Genomic DNA, 23,311 nt, shown 5'->3' on the forward strand with positions numbered 1-23,311 from the left:
ATGGACACCTACACTGATTTGCCTCGCCTAAAAAATTTACATCTGAATTGTTTGGAACTGATGGGAGGAAAAGAGGGAAAACAGGGTGACGAAGGATCCCAATTTTTAAGGTTCTTTACATATTACAGATATTAATGTTTTATCTGTGATACATGTTATTAAATATTTTCTCCAGTTTTTCTTGTCTGCTGAAATCTTTTATACCTACTGAAAGAAACTTTTAAATTCTTATCTTTCAGAGAAACATACAAAAATACTTACAGGTGAAATGATATGCCTAATATTTGCTTCAAAACAGGAAGGGGGAAGTAGGTGGTGGTACAGAAGAAACAAAACTAGTCATGCGTTGATAATTATGAGATCTGGGTGATGGCTATATAGGGGTTCAGAATACTATTCTATCTATTAACTTTATGTTCAAACTTTTCCATGATCAAAAGGTTTTGTAAAAGAGCCCTTTTATACTTTAAACATCAACTTTTATCATATATTATCCTTGAGCATATATAAAAATATATAGGCAAAATAAATGGGTTACGGTTTTTTAAAACCTCACATTCAGATCCCAGCTCACTTTCTGACTAGGAGCCATCAATGTCAGTGTTTTTCACTCCATACTATTCTCTGGGCCAGAAAGAGCACTGGTGATAATACAGCATTTCCTAAGAATCTCCCACTGTGTCCCTGAGAGTTTCTTCCAACTGCCAGCACTCTTTTCTGCAGGTTTTGATGCTGGTGTCTTCTGATCTTACCCAAAGGTGCTGTGCACACACAGGCAATGACAACTACAGCACAGCTGCTGCCTGGCTCCCTCACCTTCAGCAACTCTAAGAGACCTGAAGATTTCAGAAATGTTAAAATGGGGGGAGGGGATGTGCATCTTAGAAACTGATGAAGGTCAATAATTATATTTAAAGTGTTCAGCTTTATCTGTGTTTGCTAAATACTTAACATATTCCTGAATACACATAATTTCCCTACCTCCTATGATAGTTCAAGTATTCTTTCATCTCAAACTTTATAGCATAATATCCACATGCAGGTTTTCAAATTACAGTAAGTATTTCTATAATAGTTCTTGTCTCATTATAACTACTGTGGATGACAAGGGGACATGTCAATTTCTCTGGTAAAACTGAACTCCTGAAGGCCAGAACATCACTGACCGCCCTCTTTATTCCCAGTTCCCAGTGCACCAGGGCCATGGAGAGCTCAATGAATGGCTGGTGTAGGAAGGACTCCTCCCAAGAGGACTGGCATTAACTGAAAGCAACGAATCAACCTGCCAACCAAGCACAAGGGTAGCTTCTGAGACACCACGGCTGGTACTTTTTGAACCAAGTAACTACTGCTTCCAACTGAGGCTCTTAGGTTTTGAAGTCTAAGAAAGGGTCCCATGCTAAAATGGCTATTCTTGTTATGCTATGTCATTTTTTTATTCATTCAAAAACACTTATTATTTTCTAAGTACCAGGTGCTGTGTTCATAAAAGGGTACAAAAGAGAATCTTTGCTCTCAAGAAGCTCATGCAATTAACTGGTAAAGACAAGTATGCAAACAATTACAAAACACAGTGGGAAGTATTATGACAGAAGTGGGCATCAGGTTCCATGTATGTAAAGAGAAGCCACTGAATTCAGAGTCCAAAAGCTTTCCAGAAGAACAGACACCTGAGATGAATCTTAAAATATTCCCTTCCTATTCTCCAGTGCTCTGTTGTCCAATAGAGTAGCCACTAGCTATGTGTAACTATTTGAATTTAAATTAACGAATACTAAATACAACCGGTTTTAATTTTAAAATTAAATACGGTCAGGTTCCTCAGTCACACTAGCCATATTTCCAGTGCTCAACAGCCGCATGTCACCAGTAGACGTGGCCAACGCAGATAATGGAACACTTCCGTCAGTGCAGAGTTCAGCTGGACAGTGCTGTTCTGGTACCGTCCTTCAAATAAAATGTATGGTTCCCCCCTCAAATGTCCCATAAAAAGAAGAGGTAGAATCGCACTCAATTTATCCAACAATCTATTGCAGAACTCAGGTCACATGACAAGAGTATTTTAAATAAGGATGTTACTCAAACAAGTGAAAGACGGGCCTTCAGTCTTTGATTCTACCTTCAGATAGGACAAAAATATCTTGTATGAAGAAACTTAAAAGTCAATCTGAAATAGGAAAAGAAAATATCAAGAGAGGGCAGGGAAGAGAAGGCAGAAATACAGAGGGTCAAATGTTGACTTTCAGAGACTTAATTCTTTCTACCACCTCCTCCAATGCCCCTTTAGAGGAAATCTGTAGACTGAGGGGTTCTGATATTTTTAATTCTTTCAAGGTAGAATGCCTTTGAAGATACACTCTTTTTATTTAAGATGTATTTAGCAAAAATACCATTAACCAAAAGCATCACAACAAAATAAACTGAACTGTATACACCTCTCAACACCAGAGTTTAATTATTTTAAAAATAGAAAACAGGACAAGAAGTTACATAATCACCACAGCGTAACGCTTGTGAAGCATTTTTAAAGCAACGTTTATGACACAGCGACATACCAGTTCAGATTTGAAGTAGCCTATTGTGTTTTCATCCAATTGAAAATATCTTCTCTTCCAGTTTTTCATCTATCAGAGACGAACACAGATATAAAACTTCTGTTTCTAAGAATGTCAAATGTTAATAACAACTTAATTATTCTGATATGAACCCACAATCAGAAATGTCAAGCACTGGAAAACCTTACTCCCTCCCTTAGTGAGGAGATACAGGAAATTTCATCTCTTTTGCTACTCAGGCCTTGAACTCCTAATTCAACTCTGGTGGCTGGCTTTCAGCTCTTACTGTATGATTTTATAACATGGTCTTATATTTTTCATGCTCTAAAAGTTAAAAAAAAAAAAAGCACTTCCCCATCCCCCACAAAGTAAATGCTACCAAGAGTTCAACAGCAAGCACAGGAAATGTTATTAAACCACATCAAGCTTCTCATCTGTAAAATGTATGAATCCTTCTATAGGTACTTTATAATACTAAGAAGGAAAGCAACACATATTTAATAAAGTGAATCTGCTTTGTACAAATATTTTCTGTCAGTGAAGTATAGTTTTTGTGAAAGTACTTCAACATCTCTAAGGGTTAGTTAGTATTTTGGATTTAAGAGTAAAACAAAAAGAAAGGAATGTCTCTTTAAAAGCCCTAATTAACACTCGACCTGATGAGAATTCTGATTTTACCCGTAGACATGCTAGAATGAAAAACCTTCAGCCCTTACCTTCATTTCCCTTAGCCTAAAGAAGATCAAACAATTAGAGCTGAAAGAACCTTCCTCTGGCTGACCTAAGCTAATTAGACTTGCCAGGAGTGATGTGAGGTCAAGCAGAACTGCCAGTAGACATTTAAGTACTTCTTTACTCACAGAAATTTTTAAAATTTTATTTTTAAACTTTGAAGTTTATTTTCTCATGAAAGTCTATAGATTTAGTTCACATTTTAGAAAGGTATTCTGGATTCATAAATACTGGTAAATTTACTTGCTCTTCCCACAATTCATCATTATGGATCTGGTTGTGTGAGAATATCTGGGCCAAGACGTAATAGCTCTTACTAAGGACCAGGTGCTATGCTAAGTACTTTCTATTTACATCTTTCAAAAAAAACCTCTGGATGGTAGGTTTTACAATATAATTTTCCATAAAAAGAAACTGAGAGCCTGAGAGGTTAAGTAAGTAGCCCAAGGTCTCAGTGTTTTCAACTGGGGTCGGCCCAACCCTGTATCAAGTAAGTGATCCTTCCACACCCTGCTCCCCTGGTCTCCCCTTTCCTGCCAATCTCCCTACTAAAGCTCCCTTTCCCTGACTCATTCCCAAGGGGGTAAAAAAATCAACAGAAAAACTTTCTGGAATAAATTTAAGCTGTTAGGAAGCTCATTTAAAATTGAAGGTTAGTGGTAATAAGCATTAACTTATCCAGCCACCCACAGACCAAGAAAATAACAGGACTGAGTTTTGAACACAGAATAACCCCTATTCTATCCGATGACTCCTGGTCAGTAAGCTGGTCTTTCACTGTGGATCTTTCACAAAACAAACCCTAACCCTAACCCTAACCCATGTTGAGAGTTTGCTAATATATACTCATTTTTCATTACTTCACATATTTTGTTAAACTACTCACCACTGCTCCTTGTTTTACACAATATCCAGCTTTGATAACTGCACTATCTGAAGACGGTTTAGGAGTAAAGTAAGGAAGATGGCTTTGTGACCGCTTCAAATTATTTCTGTCAATACTTTCACCACCTTCATTTACTTCTTCTTTCTAAAATGAAGCAAAATAAAGATATTCTTTTTTTGCTTGTTTACCTTCAAAGCATACTTGTAGTTCACGGTGTCATTCTAGTAGAAAAATCTTAAAATCTATCTTAGTTCAGTTAGAAACACGGATCTTGGAGTAAAGAGTTTTCTAATTAATTTGAGATACTTAATCATAACTTTCAATACCACTGATTAAACCACAGATTTCTATTTCTCTTTTTCTGCAAAAGTCCTGCCACCAGTGTTTTTTGGTTTTTGTTTTGCTGGGGGGGTGCTGGATGGGGGGGTATAACTTTTAATTTTGAAATAATTATAAAGATTCACAGGAAGTTGTAAAAAACAATGTACAGGAGGTCCTATGTACCCTTCAACCGGTTTCCCCCAACAGGGAAACTGTATAACTATAGCACATTATCAAAACTGACACTGAAACGTTTTGCAGACCTTATTCATATCTCACCCGTTTTACATGTATTCATTTGTCTCTGTATATATCATTCTATGCAATTTTATTGCCAGATCTGTGTAACCACCACCAGCGCCAATGTACAGAGTGTTCACGATAGGCTCCCCTGGGCTACCCCTTTAGAGCTTCTAGCCCCAGTTCCTTGGCAGCTGCTAATTTGTTCTCCATCTTTATTGTTTTGACATTTAGAGAGTTTAATATAAATGGAATCATACAGTACGTGAGCTTTTGAGATGGTCTTTTTTCACTCTGCATTCACTCTGGAGATTCATCCAGGTTGGTCCTTGTACCAACCGTTTGACCCTTCTCATTGAGAGTAGTATTCATGGTTTGGACGTACCACTGGCTAATTCACCCACTTAAATGGCACTTGGGTTGTTACCACATTTGGGCTATTAGGAATAAAGCTGCTGTGAACATTCACACTGTTTCTGTGTGAACATTCATGCTGTTTCCGGGTGAACATAAGTCTTCATTTCTTTAGGATAAATGTCTAGGAGTGCAAATCCTAGGTTAATATACTGATTGCAAGTTTACTTTTATAAAAAACTGCTAAATTCTTTTCAGAGTGGCTGTACAATTTTACATTCCCACCAGTTATGTATGAGTGATTCAGTTTCTCCTCATCTTTGTCAGCATTTGTGTTATCATTAATTTTTAGTTGAGTCATTCTGATAGGTATATGGTGATATCTCATTGTGGTCTTAATTTGCATTTCCTTACTGGCTAATGATGGTGAACATCCTTCCTAGCACTTATTTGCCACCTGTGTATCTTTTATCTTTTGATGAAATCTCTGTTCATGAATTTTGCCCATTTTCTAATTGGACTGTTTGGTATTTTTACTATTGAGTTTTGATAGTTCTTTATACATTCTAGATACAAGTGCTTTGTTGTATATGCGGTTTTGCAAATATTTTCTCCCAGCATGGTGCTTTTCTTTTAATCCTCAACAGACAAAACATTTTTAATTTTGATAAGGTTCAATTTATCAATTTTTTCCTTTTATATAGATTGTGCTTTTGATGTCAAGTCTAAAAACTCTTCACCTAGTCCTAGATCCTCAAGATTTTCTCCTTTGCTATTTTCTAAAAGTTTTGCAGTTTTAATTTTTTTTTTTTAACAGTTAAGTGCAGTGCTTTTAAAAAACTAACTATACTCAGGTTTTCATGTTCCCCAAAGCATTAGCTTCCTGTTTATTTATAACGTAACAACACAGGTGATAATCTATTCTACAAATCAACCAAAGGTGTATTTTCAAGAACTCCTAAATCTCGAGAGAAAAACTAAGTACTCAAGTCATATCTTAGGGAATTTTCAATCTGTTCTACATTTAGACAGGTCAACAGCACTAATTATGTACTTAACTTTGTAATCCTAGCACTTAACCTGCTAAACCAATAGTTACTGAATAAATTAATCATGCAAATGAGATGTCATTTTGTTAATGTTATCTGAATGCTTTTATAATGAGTAAATAATACTTTAAATAAACTATATTGTAAAATGATAAAGCAATATAATTCTTTGGGATCTTTTTAATATTGCACCTGCCATATACTCTTAGAACCTACTGAATAATCGATACCAAAATTAAAACACAAATCTTAATTCTATACAAAATTAAGACAGCCACAGATACAAACAACTACAATATCTTAATACAACTAAAAACAAATTGTCTTAGCTCTTCTATCAACAGAAGACATAATACAGGTGAAAGCAGCTTAGTCTAGCTCTCTTAACCAGAAGTCTTACAGGTTAAAATCATTACTTTTTTAAAAAAGTAAATACACACACACACACACAAATTCCTAGTTTATTTTTTATCCAACTTTGGTGAAAAATGTAACCTCCCATTAGGGCAGGGAATTTTTGCTCATTAATACATATATCCTCCGCCTAGCATAAACAAAGCACTCAATAATTAATTAACTAATAAGTCTTCTAAGTACAAAAAGGCACACAGGTAATGAAAATGCCTAACATTGGCAATATCAATTAATTACCTTAAAATTCTTAGTTTCTCAACTGCTAGTAATTTAATTTGCATTACAAACTCATTCACTTAATAGCAACCCAAGAAATTTAAGTGCATACAAGTTTTAATTTCATCAAAAACTTTAAAATAAATTTATATTTTCCATAATACCCAAGAGTAAGAATTAACTCAGCATACCAGTACTTTGGGGATAGAACTGACTCAAAATTCCAGTCCTCTGTTTAGTTCATCTAGGCCAGGTTGTAGAAAAACAGGTTTAAAAAATTACACATATTTACAAACACTTTGACTTGGCAATTTTCTCTCCAGGAGTTTATCCTTTAAAAAATATTATCTATGGCTCTAAAGTTTATGCTACAAGCATGTTCATCGAAGCATTTACGAGATAACGGAAAATATCTCGTTGCCCCCACCTGCCCCACCCTTCCTGGCACAGAGCTCCTAAAACCCTTGTAATTTCCTAAGTGATAAGAGCACTAGAAGCATCTTTTGTTCTAATATTTGGTCTTTGACCCTGCTTCCTGACAAAGAGTTCATAAATCCCTTGGAACTTCCTGGGTGACAGCATGTCTTTTGTTCTAATAAGGTGACTCTTGGTGGACTCCTGAATGGGGGATAGTCACCAGATAGACCAAGTCATGATTAAAGGCTTGGAATTTTCAGCCCCATTCCCTACTCTCTAGAGAGGGGAGAGGGGCTGGAAACAGAGTGGATGAACAATCATGCCTACGTGATGACGCCTCCATAAAAATCCCTACAACATGGAATTCAGAAAGCTTCTGCGTTAGTGAATTCATGGAGGTACTGGGAGAGTGGTGCAACCAAAGAAGGCATGGAAGCTCCACACCCCTTCCCACATACCTTGCCCTACACACCTCTTCTATCTGGATGTTCATCTGTATCCTTTATCATATCCTTTTACAATAAACAGGTATACAGTAATTAAACTGTTTTCCTAAGTTCTGTGAGCTGCTTTAGCAAACTAATTGAACCCAACAAGGGGGCCACAGGAACCTCGAATTTATAGCCCATCAGTCAGAAGCACAGGTAACAATGTGGACTTACGACTGACATCTGAAGGGGGTGGAGGGGCAGTCTTGGGGGACTGAGCCCTTCACCTGTGGGATCCAGATAGGCAGTGTCAGAATTGAGTTAAACTGTCGGACACCCAGCTGGTGTCACAGCATTGCTTGTGTAGGGGAAAAAACCCACTCATCTTGTGTCAGAAGTGTTGTGAGTGCAGCAGTGTGAGAGTACAGGAGAAACACAGGAGGAAGAGTGGGTTTTTCCTACTTATGTTAGGGGAGCCACTGACCAAAACCGCCCACCTTGGCCAGGCACGATAGTAACCACTTGCATGAGTTATCTTACAACAGGAGGTCCTGGTATGGAACATAGAACTAACAAGCTACCACCAACCAGAAGAATTCGGGAAATGTCAAAAGGAGAGAGGAGACGCCAGTCCGTATACCCTACCAACCTCTCAGAATCCTTCTCACTGGAATTCATCTTGGCTGAGCGATGCGTGCGCCACCAGGAAGAACCCTGAGTCAGAGTGATTGGCCAGAGACGACCCTGAAACTAACCCCATCACCATAAAACCCGAGACTGTGAGCCCAATGGCAGAGCAGTTCTCCTGGGTTCCCTTACCCTGCCGCTCTCCGCCTGGGCGCCCCCTCCCAATAAAGTTTCTTGCTTTGTCAGCACGTGTGTCTCCTCAGAGAATTCATTTCTGGGTGTTAGACAAGAGCCTACTCTTGGGCCCTGGAAGGGGTCCCCCTTCCTACAACACTTATATTGTTTGTAAAAGAAAAAAGGAAAGGCAAAGGAAAAAGAACTCTGTCCAACAACAGAGGGTTTGTAATTTATAGTAAATTCATGGCAAAACTACTACACAGTCATGAAAAATGACATGAAATAATTTTTGATGACTTGGAAAATGTTTGAGATGTAAGCGAAAAAAGCTGTTTACAAAAAGTATCCCCATTTCTAGGGGCAAAAGTACACAGAAGAAAGGCTCAGAAGAAAACATGAAAAGTGTTGAATGTTGTTTATCTATGCTTTCTAGATATTTTACAATAAAAACATACTTCTGAAATAAGAAATAAATATAAAATTTTTGTATTAATTATTGCATTAATTCAGTAAAGATGTACTGTTTGACTTTTGATAGCAATACAAAAATCAATATGCAGTAGTTAAACCATCACACGATAGAAGAATTAATTTATTACCTGAGTTGGGGTAATGATGGGCACACCACCAACAATGTCAGTTCTGTAAGACACTTGCTTCTTCCCACATTCACCTTGGCGACTTGGGTTATCAGAATGAGGTTGTGAGTCTGACTGCTTTGGTACCTAAAATAATAAGTCAATGAATCATTTTGCAACAAGCATTATATATGAGACCCTTTTTATCACAGAATTTCCAACTGATCATCAATTTATATATAATTGGCATATATAAAAATTATTTTTAGTATATGTATATACCCCTTTAAGTTCTCATACTAATTTTTCTTTTACAGTATTACTTTATGACACAGCCGTCATTTACTGAGTGCTTACTTGGGCAGGTACTATTTCATATATTTTCCCATTTAACCCTCCTGTCAACCCTATGCATAGGGGGAGCATCGCCACTGTAGCAGTAAGAAAACAGGCTCAGGGGCATTAGGGAACATAATTTTTTTTTTTTATCAATTAATTTGGTTGCTCTGGGTTTTGGTTGCAGCAGGTGGGCTCCTTAGTTGCGGCTTGCCGGCTCTTTAGTTGCAGCACGTGGGCTCCTTAGTTGCGGCACACAGGCTCCTTAGTTGTGGCATGTGAACTCTTATTTGCGGCATGCACGTGGACTCTAATTCCCTGACCAGGGATTGAACCCAGGCCCCCTGCATTGGGAGTACAGAGTGTCATCCACTGTGTCACCAGGGAAGTCCCAGGAACATTAAGTTTAGATCCTGGCTGTGCCACGTTCTAGCTAAGTTTGTGTAACTCTCTTCCACACTTAACCACTATACTACATCCTTAGTTTATCAGAGCACTTGACATTGTATTACATCTCTGTGCTGTTACCTTTCCCTTTCCTCCACTCCTGCCCAAGATTTTGCAACATCCCGAGGACAGGGGATCCTGTCCCTTTAGATGCTTCCCCTAATGACTCTCTCCCTAGGCCTTAGGCCAATCCTCCACCCTCTCTCCATATTTAAACTACAATACCAGTCGTGGGCAGAAACAAAAGAAAGGGGGCTTCCCTCGTGGCGCAGGGTTAAGAATCCGCCTGCCAATGCAGGGGACATGGGTTCGAGCGCTTGTCCGGGAAGATCCCACGTGCCGCAGAGCGACTAAACCCGTGCGCCACAACTACTGAGCCTGTACGCCTAGAGCCTGTGCTCTGCAACAAGAGAAGCCACCACAATGAGAAGCCCGCGCACCACAACTAAGAGTAGCCCCCACTCACTGCAACTAGAGAAAGCCCATGTGCAGCAATGAAGACACAACGCAACCAAAAATAAATAAATAAAAATTAAAAAATTTTTTTAAGTTTAAAAAAAAAAAGTAACAAAAGAAAGAAGGAAACGAGAAAGGCAGAGAAGAGAAATGAATTCTGGAGGGGAAAGCCTGAATTCTTCTAAGAGTTTTTTTCTAAGAGGTTGCTCATTTTGGAGTGCTTTTTAAAGGCAATATGATAATGGACAGAATTTTACTTGACGAGATTTGCAAAAATACTTAAGAATGAAAGGGCTATAAAGTTCACTGCACCCAGAAACAATTTGCTAAGGAAGTCCCAGTGTTTTCTAATGAACAGTATCATGTATTTCAATTATTTTGACAATGTGGCCAAGTTATCCTTAAGAACAGAAAATAGCAGTAAAAGAATTTGAAACCAGAGACAGAATTATCTATTCAACTTATGTATTAGCTGAAATGTGCTGTTAAAAGGTGACCCATATAAAAAGTGGCTATTCCCTCTCAAGAAGTTGAGGATTTAATCATACACGAGAATATCCTAAAAAATACCTTTAATATCACCCTAAAAATATACTAAAATTAACATTGGTTTTTCCATTTTTCTTCTAGAAATGACAGTATATTAAAAATCCTTGCCTATGCTGTTAAACCTACTGCTTCTGATTTGTCCTTATAATAAAATAAAGTGCAAAGTATAGTGTAATTCCAATGTTACAGTTCAACAATTAACTTAGAATTGCATTTTATAATAAAAATTATCTAAATTGTAAACATTTTATTCCCTAAGAACAAGAAAAATATATGCAAAATACCCATGAATATAGTAACTCCCTTAAAAATTCTGAATGAAAAGTTAGTCTCAATACAGTCATAAAAATAAACATATTTTCAGGACCAAAAAAGCCAGTCAGGCAACTGTTCAATGAGAATCAGAAAAGTGACCTCCCTAGACAGATGGCAAATGTCAAAGACATTGAACATGCTTGGTTTCATTGCCTATTGCCTTTTTTCCCTCTCCCTTGCTTCCCTATCCTTTATTGTTCTGATTGTTGTTTTATGAGAGATTTGAATGTATTTTTGGCAAGCATTTGCACATGATCCTAACAGTAGGAAATTCTAATAGCAGAAAAAGAAAAGGTAAAGATGACTAGAGACTAGATGAACAAAATGGAGAATAATGGCAGGGCTTAAAGACTGAAACCTAAAACATTCAAGAACAAACTCTTGGGTGTTAGGATCTTTCTGAGGGCTCTACCCACGACCTGCAGGCTGAAAACCACAAGTATAAGGCCTTATACTTTGGGCCACATACTTTTGTTAAGACTAAAGTCCTGTATTCAGCTTATTCTGTCTACTCCCAGTTGTCAATTAAAAAAAAAGTGTAGAATTTTGGCCATAATTTTAAAACATTAATTTTTAGATTAAAATCTAATATTGAGGGCTTCCCTAGTGGCACAGTGATTAAGAATCCACCTGCCAATGCAGGGGTCACGGGTTTGAGCCCTGGTCCAGGAAGATCCCACATGCCCCGGAGTAGTTAAGCCCCTGTGCCACAGCTACTGAGCCTGCGCTCTAGAGCCATGAGCTACAACTACTGAGCCCGCGAGCCACAACTACTGAAGCCTGCGTGCCTAGAGCCCGTGCTCTGCAACAAGAGAAGCCACCGCAATGAGGAGCCCGTGCACCGCAACGAAGAGTAGCCCCCGCTCGCCGCAACTAGAGAAAGCCCGCACGCAGCAACGGAGACCCAACGCAGCCAAAAATAAATAAATAAATTTATTAAAAAAAAAAAAAAGATTTGATTTTCCAAACTCTAGTCATCAATACTTCCTTCAGGGTTCGTTCCACTACTATTGCTCTTTCTCTCTTTTTTTTAAATAGGGGGAAAATTTTTTAATGGTAGCCACCAACACACACTCACAAAGACTTCATGAAAGTAAGGAAAGCCATAAACTATGGTGTTGGATGATGGTCCATTAAGACGGCAAGGTACTATAATTAGTAAGTAGATAAATAATCACCATTCCCTTACCCACTGCCCTCTAATGACCTCTATTCTGAAACCACATACCTCCAAAATCTAATTTTGGATTTCCAAAACTTTTGAGTTTATATATTACATTGTACTCAGCAGACTACTAAATTACTTAGGTTCACCGAAATGTCATTTGGAGTGACTCCATAGAAAGGTAAACTGCACATATATTAAAATGTAAACTTGAAATATTCAAAGAAATCTACATGTAAATCACCAGCAATTTCCATAGTAAAGTATGACAAATTAAAGATTCTGCACTTAAATGTGTAAAATGCATATGCAATTAAAACTGGTAAGATTTTTTAAAGAATAAAGTTAAAAATGTATCTTATTAAAGCATGGGAAATTCTTTCATTGCTATTCTATGAGTTAATGTGTATCTATATAAAACTGATTTTTAGTAAGTGCTATCAATTCTATACTCACTTTAATATAGTTATAATCACTTTGTTGACTGGCTACGGATTTCTATATCTTAAATTTATATTTTCTAAATGTGAATTATAAAAACACAAATATCAACAGATTTATCTTAAAAACTGTAAAAATTTCAACATGTAACAGCTGCAAGACCACAAAAGCTATTTAAAAGTCCACATACTTTGAAACATTACCCAATTCCTAATCAGTTTCTCTTGCATTTGAATAAGCTTAAAGTGTCACTTGTGTAAGATGGTTTCATACCATTAATAAATTAGATACAGCAATTCAAGAACCTCCCAAATGGTAAAAAGCCTGAGACCATTCACTACTTTTCCTCTTAAAGCTCTAAGAAACCAGTGCTGCTTATCATTGCAAATGTAAAAAAACAGATTAATTCAGTAAAGCTACTACATATTGTCGTTCTAAAGAAATTTTCCAAATAGGGAATATTTATTTATTAAGAGTCAAAAACAATCAGTTAGAACCTTTTAAGAAAATGTACTTCTGAATCAGTTTAAAAAACTGCTTTCCTGAAACGGCATGAACCTAAAATAACTGCTGCCCCACGTACAGATGAGACGCAGCGCGTGGCCGTTTTCTGTCACGTGGTAACAAGCTGTTCTGGTGCAAGATAAAAAATCGACTTAACTCTGAGAACAGCTTTAATTATATTACCTCTTTATTGTGCTGTGTTATAAATACGGAATCATTTATTTAAATGGAAACGAACATATGCTGACTGTCATGGCATATGTTTTTAAAGAGTAAGTCATTTAGGGTCAGTAAATAACCTCATTTTAGTAAAAATACACTTCAATTTACACAAATCTCACACCGGACCTCCTTGCCCACACTTCCCATGCGGGCCTGCTGTGTGTGTTTTCTCCACTAGTGTGTAAAGAGGAGAAAGGGAAGGAGAGGCTTCATCAGGGAACAGCTCCTGCCTACTTGCTCATCAGCAGCAGTAGTAAACTCTCCCCAAAGTTTGTTTTCTGCTTTAGGGTCAAAGAGTAAGGAAGGAGGCTCTTTTTTTCAGGAAGCAGTGAGGTGCTGCACTTCAGGGTTAGGTTCCAGAGTCAAGCAGATGGGGTGGCTCATGGCTCCACAACTTACCAGCCATTTAACCCATAAAAGTTACTCAATCCTTCTAAGTCTCACTTTTCCAGATACTTTATGTAGAACCTTCAGTGCAAGGCCTGGCACACTATAAATAATCAAAACATATTAATTTCATCAGAAAACCAAGAAGAGAAGCCCAGGTTGGAAGCAGGAAGCTACAGCACAGGAGAAAAGTGCCCGGGAACTGGAGGGAAAAAAGCGATGCCTGAGACAAACCCCTCAAGGACCACGCCGGCAGGACCCTCTGGTTGCCACAGCTCTCCAGATCAGTCCCTATCCCCATATGTCATTTCTAAGCCCTTCGCCTGCCTTGTCCCGCTCCTATCTTCAACTCCTACCTACCTAACACCAGTCCCAGTCACGGCTTAGAGGAGAGACGGAATGCCACTCCTATTCCCTGGGTAGGTGGCAGGAAGTCTCTTAATCTTCCCTGGGGGCAAAAACATATCCTCAAGGTAAAAACTCTACATGCATTTTTCCCCTAGAAACACTACTGTAAACAGTGGTTAAAATCTACAGTAAGGGACTTCCCTGGTGGTCCAGTGGTGAAGAATCTGCCTTCCAATGCAGGGGACACAGGTTCGATCCCTGGTCGAGGAACTAAGGTCCCACATGACGCGGGTTAACTAAGCCCAAGCGCCACAACTACTGAACTTGTGCGCCTCAACCAGAGAGCCTGCATGCCGCAAACTACAGAGCCCACGTGCTCTGGAACCCTCACGCCACAACTAGAGAGAAAAAACCCTCACGCCACAACTAGATAGAAGCCCGTGCGCTGCAAGGAAAGATCCCGCATGCCTAAACGAAGATCCGGCGTGCTGCAACTAAGACCCGACACAGCCAAAAATAAATTTTTTTTTAAAGTTAAAAAAAAAAAAATAATAAAAGTATCATAAATAATTTTTTTTAAAAATCTACAGTAATATAGACCCTTATTAGGTACACAATGGGTTAAAAAGGCATCTATGGGTTGATTTTAAGGGCCAATAGTTACCATGTACAAGAAAATGCATTCACATTATAACCTGTCTTTTAAACAAACTTTGAGTAACTCTGGGACAAACTGTTGGTAAGCTGAAGACACTCAGTAGGTATCTTTACAAACTGTAAAGATCACATCCACACATTAAAATTTTTTCACACAAAAAGTACAAATACTTACTGTAATTTTTATAGCTTTGTTCAACACATTTACCCATTCTACTAGGTCCTGCTGATCATTGGCTTGTAGGAAATATTTCCTCATCCCTGCATTCATAACTGTTGAGAGACAAAACAAACTACAACACATGAAATTTTGCACTTGTTACCTCTAAATTTATGTCTGCAGCAGCTGAAAAACCTTGCTAGCTTCAGTATTGTGACTCTCTCGAATTTGACAAAATGTTAGACCATATATGATACTGCTTTTATCACTCAATAACATAGGTAAAACTCTCATTTTTAATGGCCACGTTTTTCAGTAACTAAAAATACCACAATATATTTAGCCAATCCTCTATCGATGGAAATTTAGGCTATTTCTGATTTTTGAAACTATATAAAATATCCCAATAAAACATATACATATACTTCTCCACACTTGGGATAGCATTAGCATAGGATAAATTTCTTAACGTAGAAATTTACATTCCTACCAGTAGTGTATCCAAAGGCCTATCTTGTCTAACAGTCCTCACCAGTACCTCTTGTTTTCAGCCCCAAGGCTCTGTGACATGATTTCCTAGACTTCCTTGCCAGCACTGGCCGGGCCATGTTCTGCCGATGGGAGCTCCTGGCGGGAGCCCGGAAGGTGGGAGGGAGGTGGCGGAGGGGACTCCCATGCAGCGTCCTGCCCTTGCTGGTCTCCCTCCAGCAGCAGCCAACACACAACAGCCACTGCTGCAGGCTCTTCCGCTGCTCCCTCCCTCCATCAGCCTTGCAGTCCCCTCAGAAAGCCCTAGGAGCTGCTAAGACCATCTCTTCCCTTTCCTCTCTCCAGCCCTGGGCTCCCTCCCTCCATCAGCCTTGCAGTCCCCTCACAAAGCCCTAGGAGCTGCTAAGACCATCTCTTCCCTTTCCTCTCTCCAGCCCTGGGCTCCCTCCCTCCATCAGCCTTGCAGTCCCCTCACAAAGTCCTAGGTTCTGCTAAGACCATCTCTTCCCTTTCCTCTCTCCAGCCCTGGGGATGGTAGCTGCTTCATGCAGGTTCTAATCTGTGGGTTACTTCAGCATTCCCTTTGTGCTCCTTCAGCCTTTCAACATCTGGTTATCCAATTCCCTGTAACAAATGCCCTGGGTTTGAAATGCCAAGTGTGGTGTGTTTTCCTGACTGTCAACCTAACTGGTGAAAAATTATACCTTGTTTAAATATGAATTTCTTTGATTATTGAGACAAATTAGTTTTATATGTTTATTGGCCACCTGCATCTGTTTTGTGAGCTGTTTATTTTCTTTACCCATATTTCTCCCGAGTTGTTCATTTATTTTTTACTGATTTATAAGAACTTTTGTATTAATCCTTTCTGTTTTATCTCAAGTACTTTTCCCAGTCTATCATTTGTCTTTTCACTTAGTTCATGGTATCTCTGATCAATCAGAACCAGTCTATCAATCTTTTTCTTTTCCTTTTCCTTTAATGATTCTAGCTTTCACATCATATTAAGAAAGTCTCTCCAACTCAAGATTATAAAAATAAACAGCTTTATTTTTCCAGCACTTATGCATTTTCTTTATGTTTATAATCTTAATACATTTGAAACTTTTTATGCAATTTAATCTACATATACCCCTTTAGTGACTACCGACTTCTATAAAGCAAAGCACACTTGCATATAGTTGTTGACAAACTACTAGTCAATGTTCAAATTAAAGCTTATTAATTATACATCACACGATTTATTTTTAAAAACAAACATTATTCTAGGAGCTAAGGCATCTGAATAGCTACAGTGCTGCAATTTTTTTTTTTTTTTTGGAAATATACAAATAACTTCCAAAAGTCTCCATCAAAATTTTAAATGGTATACTAACACTCAGTTGAATGAGACTAAGGGAAGGGGGTAATGAAAACCGTCAAGGGAAAAAAGCTTATTTCTCAAATACACAAGATTATGAAATTGAGACTGAGACCAATACACTAAACAAGAGCTTCCTTGTATTGATATGAGAGTCTTATCTTGTGAAGTGCTATAAAACAATTAGTTTGGACCTAAAGAAATTTAACACACTACAAATCTGTTCTTTTATCCCTTACTAGAGATTGGAGAAATTATAAATGCCATAAATACAAATTAAGATAAATTACTAACTCACTAGGCTATTATATATGTCAATATATAGCTTCTGTTTTTAATTTCTAACAATCAGTAAAGCATCCTTTCATAATCTTTTTCCAGCTCAGGCTGAAGCTGAGCTCTCCTCATAACAGCTATTTTCCCCCTCAATGTTGTTTTGGGCAGCTACCTAGAACATCTCAAGAGTTTAAAAATCTAAGCTCTTGGTAATACACTACACCTGCTATAAAGTGCTTAATACACATATTTTTGAATAAATGACATTTATATAAGGATCTCTCTGAAGGGAAAGAAGAGAGGCAAATATACCTCTAAAAAGACTCTCAGCACACTTTGCAGTCTGAATAAAAAATCATGTGCTATAAGCATTATTTCATGGCAGGAAGAGGCACAGCGATACGATAGGGGGGAAAATCAGAGCCTGGAGTTGGCAGACCTGACTAGCTCATGCACTTACTAGCAATACCATCTTGTAAAATGAATTTAATCTCTCACTCTTGTTTTCCTCAACTATGAAGTGGAATGCCACCCATCCCTTCCTTGGGGGGTGGAGGTGATCTGTGTAAAGAAACTAGCACAGTGCCTGGGATAGAACAGATATTCTTGTTCACCATCTTCATCACTTTCATCATCATCATCATCACCATCATCATCACTTGGAGGTTTCCAAGTAAAGAAGTATTGTGGAAAATGTAAAGCAAATTACTAAAAACTGATACTAGCAATGCGGGGAGAACAGTGGACAGGGAAAGGAAGGAAAACACTTTTAATAATAATAATAATAATAAACTGTATGAAACCTGTAAGTTTCCATGCTTTTAAAGCAAGGGTTTCACTGTGTATAATGAATGCATAGCAGAGGCTTGTGTGCTTATACTATCTTTTCACTTAAGTACTCCCTTATTTCATTTCAAGTCTTTACCATCAAAGTGAATGTACCAAATGGATAAAACCTGAAGCATAAACATTAGCTTGACTCCAAACAAAAATCATTTCACAACCTAGGATCAACTGGTTACGGTTCAAATATGGTTATGGATCAAATGGTTATGAGACGTTTTATTATATTTCTTTGCCAATTTTCTCCCGTTTTCTCTATCTCTACTCTTTCTCTATCCTTTTCTTCTCTATTAGTCAGATGTTGGCTTTCTTAATGGAAACTCTAACTTAATTTTCTTATTTCTCTCCTACTATCTATCTTTGTTTTATTTTTAGCTTTCTTTGACTTTTTCTTCAGAGTTTTGCATTGTCTCATGTTCTTTTTCCTATTTGACAGTTCTTTCTTCTCAAATGTCATGCAATCCTGGGCTGGCCAAGACCAGGATTGCATTTTGGTACCATATTTAAAAACAAGGTAACAAAAAACAGATTGGAAGCTCTCTTGAATACATGCAGGGTTTCTGACTGGTGGGCTTTGCTGTACAGCAAGCTCCTCTGGTAGAAATGCCCAGCTGTCAATACCTATGGCTCTCTTCTCTGGGGTGTTCAGATTCTTGCCCCACCTCCACCTGGCTGCCCAGTGCTCTGGGCCTGGACACAGGAAAGAGTTGCATTCAGTGTGCAGACTTTTTCATTTAATCCTCCCATTTTCCGTTTCATGCCTCATCCCCCCCCCTTCTCTGAGACTACTGTCCCCACGCACACAGCCTCACCGATTCTATTTCTGGAGATACTACACATGCCATTCCTTGCTGGGATGGGGGAAGGGTGGCTGCCTGCCGGAGCCAGACGCAGGTAGGGACCAGAGGTTGTTTCTACATAGACACTCAAACAAAGTCCCTGTGTTGGGTCCCTCCTCCCTGTTGCTTCCCCAGACCAGAGCCAACACCTTGTCTATCCAGAGCTGGCGTGGGGGCAGGACGTGGAAATAGCTACCTTCCACTGGTCTCTTCTACTCTGTTAAGTCATTTACTCCTCCTCCATCCACTTTCCATCTTTATACACTGTGGATTACAGAAATCTGCTAGTTTCAGCAAAGATGGTTTGGATGTTTCTTGTTCTCACTGTTTGGGGGCAATCGGAGAGGAAACAGGGAAGGAAAGTCTTTATGTTGCCATTTTGAATGGAAGCTGTAGTTCCATTTTAGAAGCCAGTGCCTCTCTCTGAAGGCAAATATTTTATGAATCTTTACTCCCTCTAATAGTAAAGGACCAATAAACTGTTGGCAGACCAATAAATAACTAATGTTAATCTCTGATTTCAACTAAAATCACTCATTCTAAATACCCCAATAACTGAATATCAAATCTTTTACTGTATATTGCTAGCCCTTCAAACTGTATGTTTGAGATTTTACATTAAAGACTTGTCAAGAGTACGCACATGATACACTCTAAAATATAAAGTTCTCTCTCGCTTGACCTGCCCCCAGTAGCCTTCCATTCAACAAGGTTCTGAGGCACTTTCCTATTTAGCGGCCAAAAATTATAAATTTGTAATAAATACATGACTTTTTATTAGTTTCTTAGTGGTGATAAAAGCATTATAGAGGATTCTCTGAACAGCTATACTACATCCTGCTCATATCACATTTTCTTACTGGATATATATGATTGCCATCGGATGCTACCCCTAACATACTGCCTACAGAAGAAACCTGCCCTTTTCAAGCAAAAGAAAACAAAGAAATTTAACATCAATTCTACCCCAGGAAGTACCTTTTTTACTTTAATGTAAAATAGTCCCTATTGATGTCAGCTGGAAACTCCTAATTTTCATCCCTTTCATCACTAATGTCCACTAACATACTCTCTAACAGCATATCGATTCTCCCAGCTTCAAGTACACCCACTATTTTAACAGATTCTAAAGTTCTCCATTCTTGATCTTCAAGCTCCATCCAGTCCTCAATTACTGTCACCAGAATATTTCCATTTGGACGTTTCCCCACCATTCAAACACCTTACCGAACATTTCACCCTATCTAATCTGCTCTCCTGGATCCCTCATTTCTTTCCTTGAAGCAAACCTACCTGACACCTCTCTCTTCCCTTCAACTCCCACATATCCAGTCACCAAGTCCTTGTGCTTTTCCTTTTGATGTTCGTCATCCCTCCTCTTTCCCCCTAATTCAGGCTCTATGTTAGGAAGAGCAGTTCAAAAGCCACTTAACTAATGTACTTGCATCAAGCTCTCCTATCCATACAAAAAAAAAACTTCCTTCACCTTATATCTACTTTCTAGATGCTCTCTAATTTCTCTTCTCTCGTTTTCCAGAAAATAAAACAAAAAAAATCGCTTGTCAACGCATTACACCCCGACTCCTGTCTTTTTACTTTTCAGTCTCTCACCATTCTCTCCAGCTTTACTGAGTGTTCAGTTCTCTGCACACACCTTGTTCTTCTCCCCTGCACGCCTCTGTCCAGTGGTCCTCCCATCTTTTCTCCCCAGTGATAAAGGATGATCAGGTTAGTCTCATCCAGTGTGGCTCCCTTCACTCCCAAGATCCCCAAAAAGGATCTGAAGCTCTTCCTTGAATAGACCGTACATCGCTTTATCTACCGCCTGTGATAAATGCAATGATAACTCCCTGGTACTGTATCTGTCTGTGAGACAGCCAGCCTGTGAGATTCTTAAGGGCAGCCCCATGGCAAGCACAGTGTATATACCAGACATTCATTAAATGTTCACTGAGCACTTAATCAAATACCCTCAACTACCCCTGCTCCCAAACTGTAAACTCCTCACTACTCATAAGCTGCAAACTAAATCCTTTCTATTATTTAAGTATTGAATATCAAATAATATCAGGTAGAGCGTTTAAAATTAATCTCGCTGGATGTGATCACTATAAATGTCTAGATAATGATTACACATGGGCTGAGTGGGAGGAGGTTGTGACCGGGATGGGACACAGGAAAGAGGCTTCAGGGGTTGGGGAGCAGTTTTATTTCTTCATCAGATGATAGTTTCAAGGGAATTTGCCTTAGAATAATTCATTACCCTATAGGATTGTGTTGTGTGGTTTTCTGTGACTGTTTTTTCTTATAATATAATGAAATTATATTAGTCTAACTTAAAATAACTAACGTATAAAATATGGCTACTCACCAAAACAGAACTCAGCCTTTGGCCTTAGCTTAGTTGCATCGCTAACCTAACAAGAAAGAGAGATGAATCACTCATTTCTTCATGTGCTACTATAACCAACCTTAAACACTATGTGAATTCCACATGTATGATTTCCCAGTAATCATACACATTTAGCACACAGATCTAAAATTAAACTTTAAGGCAACTGAAAAAGAACTGTAAATTAAATTTAGAATATGAGTCCCAACTTTAAGATGTTTAAAACAAATGATACTTCCATGCTCTCTTTGAACAAAATTGTTTTTTTCTTCAAAGGAAGTGCAAAGAAATTGAAAATAAACCATTAAGTTTTATGTCACACATGCACATATTTTTGGTTTAATGTAATTTTCAAAATACCCTCAATGAATACTCCACAGAAACTATGAATTCTTCCCTAATTGCATATTTCTAAATTAGCTGTGAACTGCATGATGAAATGGCAGTGGGTAAGGGGGAGATTGTATATTTAATAAAGTCCAAAAATCCAGAAGGCATTAACCTGCAATGAGGAAATCAAAATGGCACTGGATCCCCACTTGTACATTAAAATACCCTAGCATAATGGGGCCCCCCTTTACTAAAAGCAGCACATGGTTCCGTTTAGAAGGTGAAGCAACTAGTTGCACCTGGTTGCTGCTAGCCCTTTAAATAAAGTAGCTCACATGGAAGTCCATTCATGACTGTTGCCATGCTGTTGCCCAGTGTTAGAACTTACAACTGCAGCATCTGTTCTGTACCTTCAGAAGGAATTCTAAGTCTGGGGTTCCTGACTGATCTCAACTACAAATTGAGCACTGAGTCACAGTGAAATCTGTTCCAGGAATAAATTCTGGGGAAAAAGTGGCATGTCTAAAGTAGAGTACAAGCTGTACAATTCAAACTTCAGTAAGCTGTGGGACAGAGATGAAACCTAACAGAACTACACAGGGAAGGTTATATTTTAAAAAGGAAGCAATGGAGGAGGGGAATGCAGCTGGCCAGTCAGTCTGCCTGCTTTGCTGAGTTAATACCTTAATTTTTAAAAAGACCAGGCAACAAGCAATTGCAAAGATACAGGCACATGGGCAATTTCTACCTCAACTGCCTATTCCAATAAAACAGGCCTTTCCACATCACTTCATTATGAGTCAAAGATCCCTGGCAGCATATTTACATTGTAGTATACCTTTATTGTAGGCAATCAAGTAAAGGGGGAGGTGGGGGCCGGAATTGTCTACAATTTATTCTACAATGGAATTCTACACTTCCTTCCTAATGATAGCCTCTATAGAATTTAAGCTGTAAGATACCCTGAAGTATTACTAAATGTCTTAAATTTACAGGCACACTTGAGATATACTTCAACAATATTTGTCTTTTGCAAATTTACATAATATGGCTTTAACATAAAATGGTTCCCTTTAAATATGTAATTTTTTTGGTCAATGAGAATGAATAGCTCTATTACAATGCTGATAACAAAGCTTTTTATTTATCAAAATATATTTCTTTTAAATAGAGGCACACTTGTAAATTGTTCTTCTGTTGAAGACCTTTGCTAACAAATCTCAGTGTATGCATAATAGTATGTATATGCATATTAATCATACTGAGTTGCTACTTTTCATATCTCATCTTAAGTCATCATCAAGCTTATTACTTTGTGTAAAACAAAACTAGTTCCTCAGCATCTCTCTATCTCAGTTCCCAAAACACTAAGAAAAGACAATAAGAGGAAAAAAATTACCTAATACCAAATCTAAATTTCTGAAAAGAAAAACAGTATTGCAAAAATTCCAGAAAAATCAACAAACAAGAAAACAAGCTAGTAGAGACAAAGTCAAATGAGGGAAAAAAACCCATCTTTTATCATGAAGATGGTTCATATTTTCGTCAAAGTAAAACATAAAGGAACAAACAAAGGTAATGAGATTAAAAATTACAGTTTAAATAAATAAATACAAACTTAGAAAAATCTTCTCCAGATTTCCCAAAGACAGAACCTAATTGTTAACAGATGAATCTCCCCTTCTGACATTCATATACCTGATCATAAAAGTTAATGTTAACTTTTCAATTTGCCACATCCTGTAATTTAACTCCATATTCTTCCTAATTTTATCAAAGAACTTCCTAAACATAGTAATCA

The 23,311-nt window shown here is 38.0% G+C and overlaps 1 protein-coding gene across 13 annotated transcripts in view; it reads right to left on the bottom strand.

Moving 5' to 3' along the window:
* PLEKHA1 (pleckstrin homology domain containing A1) overlaps positions 1-23,311 on the bottom strand; it is a 57,754-nt gene that overhangs the window by 8,471 nt on the left and 25,972 nt on the right. For 8 of the 13 annotated variants that reach the window (XM_061186787.1, XM_061186642.1, XM_061186493.1 and 5 more), the window contains 5 exons: positions 21,160-21,205; positions 14,997-15,094; positions 9,016-9,141; positions 4,174-4,317; positions 2,556-2,624 (listed from right to left, as the gene is read on the bottom strand). In XM_061186787.1, the coding sequence (XP_061042770.1) occupies positions 2,556-2,624; positions 4,174-4,317; positions 9,016-9,141; positions 14,997-15,094; positions 21,160-21,205 (483 nt within the window). The remainder of the gene's footprint in view (positions 1-2,555; positions 2,625-4,173; positions 4,318-9,015; positions 9,142-14,996; positions 15,095-21,159; positions 21,206-23,311) is intronic. The other 5 variants (XM_061187166.1, XM_061186711.1, XM_061187306.1 and 2 more) reach the window with 2 other exon arrangements.

The sequence above is a fragment of the Eubalaena glacialis genome, chromosome 1 (assembly GCF_028564815.1).
Source record: "Eubalaena glacialis isolate mEubGla1 chromosome 1, mEubGla1.1.hap2.+ XY, whole genome shotgun sequence".
Lineage (NCBI taxonomy): Eukaryota > Metazoa > Chordata > Mammalia > Artiodactyla > Balaenidae > Eubalaena > Eubalaena glacialis.